Here is a 4,781-nt window from a genome sequence, read left to right on the forward strand (position 1 = left end):
GTTCCCGACTGTTAAACAAAATCCGAAGCGCCCTCGCCAAGAAGAGGCGCTTCACGGATAAGCCAACACCTTCCACGTGTCGTCGTAAAGACCAGAAGTGGTGGGGCCGGATGAGAGTTGACGGGGCAAGCAAAAAGAGCAAAAAGCGAAAGATGAGGTGGCATTCTTGGATAATCATCAACTCAACTTTCCAGCCCTCCCCGACTCAACTCGTGGCTGTCGTTATTGTACATATTTTCCCCAAATTATTGTGCAGAAATCCACCGCCTTAAATGAATTAAAAAATAAAAATAATTGCGTATTGTGATGAAGAAGTTAGGTGTCGTTTTAAAGAGCCTTTGTCTTTTCTTCTCTTTTTTCGCCCTTTTTCCATTCTACGCCTGCCACGTCAAAAAGCCGGACAGCGATTGACGGCCACAAGCTAAAATACCGGAATTACGAATTTTCCGATATCGGAAAATAGAGGCAAAAAAAACTGGTGGCTGGAGACATCGCGGCTCCTCCAGTTAAGTTAAAAAGACAACGAGCAAAGAAATGGCTGTGTAACGGAAATCGAAATCCATTCCATGGGCTGATTATCGAGGAAAACCAGAATCTTCTCATTTTCCCTTGCTGTGTTTTTCTCTGGACTAACTATGAAGATGTCTCTACCTTCTAATGTTCTCACTCTCAGCGCGGATTCCAATTCGATCTCCTCGTCAGGAGACGAACTCGCCGCAAAGGTAGATTTTTCTTTTCATTTTCTTCTGTTCTTGATTTGTATCTTTCAATCTGGGGTTTAATTTGTGTTGCCGGGAAATATAAATCACAGGTGAGGAAGCCATACACAATCACAAAGCAGAGAGAGAGGTGGAGTGAAGATGAGCATCTCAAGTTTCTGGAAGCCCTGAAAATGTATGGCCGAGCCTGGAGGCGAATCGAAGGTATTCGTCTGAATTTCCAATTCTTTTATCTCATTATGCATAGACCTACCTGGTTTATAAAACCTCTTGTCTTATTGAATCTGAAATTGGGTTTGTAAGATTTCTTTTCTGATTGAACATCCGAGTTCTTTTGAAGCCTGTCTGGTTTTATAGAACCTCTTTTCTTATACCCGAAATGGAGCACTGAATTTAAATTGGGTTTTTGTCTAATTGGGGTTTGGATATTTTCCATCTTATGGATGAATAGTTGTACTAATTTGAAAACTTAATCTTTGGTAGTCTAGAAAGTCGACTTGGTGAAGGATGCACAACTTTTGTATTCTGTAGGCGGTGTCTTGCTTGGGTCTTACGAAATTTGTGAATGGGATTTGCAGAGCACATAGGCACGAAAACAGCTGTCCAGATACGAAGCCATGCTCAGAAGTTCTTCTCCAAGGTCCCTATTCTTAACGTCGCTATAATAATACTTAATGCCTAGAATGGTACTCTGCATCGATTGCTTTTAAATGTTTATGCTTATTGCTTTAGCATTCTCTGAAACCTATTTAATTTCTAAGATATCTTTTCTCCACAAAAAACGAATTTGATCAAAATTTCGTTAAAAGATTATGCTTGGTAGTGAAATTTCCGAACTTATTTGTGGGATATAATTTTTAGAGAGAATTATAATTTGAAATATCTAGGCATTTATTTTTAAAGAGATGTAGTATTTTTTTCTTTAGAAAAAGGAAAAAATCACACATTTAATGTGCGGATGCACTTACAGAGCAGAGTAAGTAGAGGCTTCTGATCCTCCTATACAGGTTAACAATGTTCACCTATCTCAAAAAAGAGCGTGACTTGTAGGATAACATATCTATTACAGACCTCATATAACCTTCAAAAAGTCACAGTGTACTGATTACCTATGCAGAGAGTGCCAGTGGTCATAATAAAAACAGGATTTACATGATGATACTTGACGCTTCCCTGTTTAAAATCCTGTACAGTCAACATGACATAAACTAAAAACAGCTATAGAAATATACAACAGGATTAAAAACTGACTGGTTGAGGAGTAAAAATCTTCAGAGATGGTTATAACACCTTCTCTTCATTCTTCATATATTGTCATTCCTATTACCATGCTCTGACCTTCCTTGGGAAGCCTGTCAGCTTCCATATTCTGTTGTCCGTACGCAAGAAAGAAAGCAATAAAGGGGTGCGGTATATATGATGAAGTGAATTATCAAACCAAACGCTGAAATGCACCTGAAATAAGACAAACAGCTTGTGGCAAATTGTACTGAGGCTATAATTGCTCATTAGTGAGATTTGATTTATTCATTTTCTCTGTGTTGCTATGAAAATTGAAAGAATCGGTTGCTGAAATGATACTTCCTGTGATTATTGCAGTTGGTAAGGGGATCTTCAAATAAAGGTGTGTCTTCCACAGAGAGAGCAGAGGATATTGAGATTCCGCCACCTCGGCCTAAAAGGAAACCAAGGCATCCTTACCCTCGTAAAGCTGCGGGTACTTCCGATCAGAGTGGATCACCAGCAAGTAATGAAGGGGATGTATTTCCTTCAGTTGTCTCATCTGTGCCTTTACTGAGCCTGGGAGATGGACCGTGCAAGGTATTTATCCACCATATTAGAATTAAATATTGTTTCTGATTCTTTTGCAGGAATACATACACTATCGGTTTGCTTATACAGTCAGATTCCTAAATGTTGAATTTTGTAGTTTACAGTACCCTGATAGGTATTTTTCTACTTTACTGATGTATAAGCCTGTTCTCCTTTGTAGTTCCCATTTTGATGTAGGGATCCTCAAGATTCTGATGGTTGTTGTCTTATAGCATTTGTTTTAAAACTATTTGAATGATATGGATCTCATATCAACTGTACTGATGCAACAACGTGCTCGATTTGATCAACACAATGCAAATACAAGGCTTTCTAACAGTGATAATGGACAAGACATCAAAATGGAGTCACCTAGATTGAACAGCTCGCCATTGAGTCTCAAGCTTTTCGGCCAAACAATGTTCGTCTCTAATAGTGAAGGGTCGAATACTTTCTCTACTGAACCAGCTGTAAGTAACAATCAAGGAGATTTTCAGGAATTTGTTCCAGTGCAACAAGAAACCAGTTCTTTGAGGACTAAAGCCAAAAATCAAATACTGGATGATGTAACTGAAATCTTACACGGCTATGGTCTAAACTCTCATACCACTGCTGCGGCAAACACTATCTTACATTCTGGATCTGTATCAACTGCAGACAAGGATTCCAGAGAAAAAACAGACTCGGACGAACAACTTTCCAGTGAACTGGACACCAATTCAAGTTGTCTAACTAGAAATCGGGAATCTCCTAGTATTTTCTCAGGTTACCCAAGGCATGTCCCAGTGCAGTGTGTTGTAGATGGAGTGGTTTCAGAAAATGTGAATGAGGTTGTTAACATGACACCATTGTCTGAGTCATCTTTGGCTATGAGCATGTCTAATAACACATCCTCATTGTCGAAGTCTGAGATCATGAGTCCATGCCCTTCTACCTTTTCTCCAGTATTCCCTTGGGTTCAGATGCAGCATGGAGACACAGCTGTTGCAGAAGCAGTTGCAGTAGCGACAGTTGCTGCAGCCTCAGCCTGGTGGTCCTTGTATGGTGCTGTGCCCTCTCATCTCCACCAAAGAATGTTTTCAGGAGCCACAGATGCAGAGAATATGTCATCTGCATGCAAAGCTGAAACTGTAATGGGAGTTAGAGAACAAAGTCAGTCAAATACGACTGAAAGAGAAGGTGAGACCTTATTTCAAGGTTCACTATCTGAGAACCGCACATCCAGTTTCATGCAAGAATCTAATGATGCACGACGTCATACAGAAAAGCAAAGCTGCCAAAACAAAGAAGAGGACCAAATAATGAAAGAGACAGAGTTAGGAAAAGAAGGGTCAGGGTGTGCTTCAAACACTCCTTCAAGCACTGAACCTGAAATTGATCCTTACTCGGGGACGAACAGTCAGGAGAATACAAGAAATTTTATGCAGAGCGTACAATTTAATGGGGGAGGATATGTTCCTGAAGCAGAAGAAGGTTCATCCACAGATGAGGAAGAAACAGGTTATAGCGACAATCTACCAACAAAGCAAGGTGGACTCAAAGTAGCCAAAATATGTATTCAGAACAGTAGAAACAACAGTAATTCCAGGGTTGATGGCCATGTCGATGATACATGGAAGGATGTCTTGAGTGAGGTTGGCAACATTATACTCTTATCTAATTGCAACTCCGTGTAAAAGATCTGTACAATAATTTCTATGTTCTATATTAAAGATTCCATATTTTTTCTTTTTTTGCTTCCTATTCATTGTGGAAAGTAAATATTTTGCTTCCTATTCATTGTGGAAAGTAAATATCTTGCTTCCTATTCATTGTGAGAAGTAAATATTTTGCTTCCTATTCATTGTGAAAAGTAAATATTTTTCTTCTTCCTATTTTGCAGGGTCAAATTGCATTCAGAGCTTTGTTTGCACAAGAGGTTTTGCCTCAGAGCTTTTCATCTGGAGATGGCATGTTCTCCAAAATAAATGGCAGGGATTCATTCTTTGAGGATTCAAAGCAAAATTCAAACAGAAGTGTTGAAGGTGAGACATGCCCTCATGTCAAAGGTAGTGGAACCAGTGTGGAACAAGCGTACATAGGTAAAGTACATACACAGAGTCCAAAAGCTTCTTTTGTATCAACTTCCAGTGAGAAGGTACTGGAAGATTCAGAAGGTGATGTGAGCCATGGGCTGCTGGAAGCATCAGCTGTTAATTTTTGCAAAGCAAACAAATTCTTTGCTTCAAGCTTTTCAAAGTCAAAGTCTGG

General features: G+C 39.5%; 1 protein-coding gene across 1 annotated transcript; it reads left to right on the forward strand.

The window, feature by feature from the left end:
* Nucleotides 1-512: 512 nt before the first annotated feature.
* Nucleotides 513-4,779, forward strand: LOC149234718 (protein LATE ELONGATED HYPOCOTYL-like; the record flags this gene model as incomplete). Its single annotated transcript, XM_089368353.1, has 6 exons — nucleotides 513-722; nucleotides 812-923; nucleotides 1,298-1,359; nucleotides 2,319-2,540; nucleotides 2,825-4,165; nucleotides 4,414-4,779. Coding segments are annotated over exons 1-6 (2,190 nt in total), but the record flags the coding sequence as incomplete, so codon positions are not given.
* Between the last annotated feature and the right edge of the window lie 2 nt (nucleotides 4,780-4,781).

The sequence above is a fragment of the Pinus tabuliformis genome, chromosome 8 (assembly GCF_031772625.1).
Source record: "Pinus tabuliformis cultivar Carrire ecotype Pingquan chromosome 8, CPIR1, whole genome shotgun sequence".
NCBI classification, from domain to species: Eukaryota; Viridiplantae; Streptophyta; class Pinopsida; order Pinales; family Pinaceae; genus Pinus; species Pinus tabuliformis.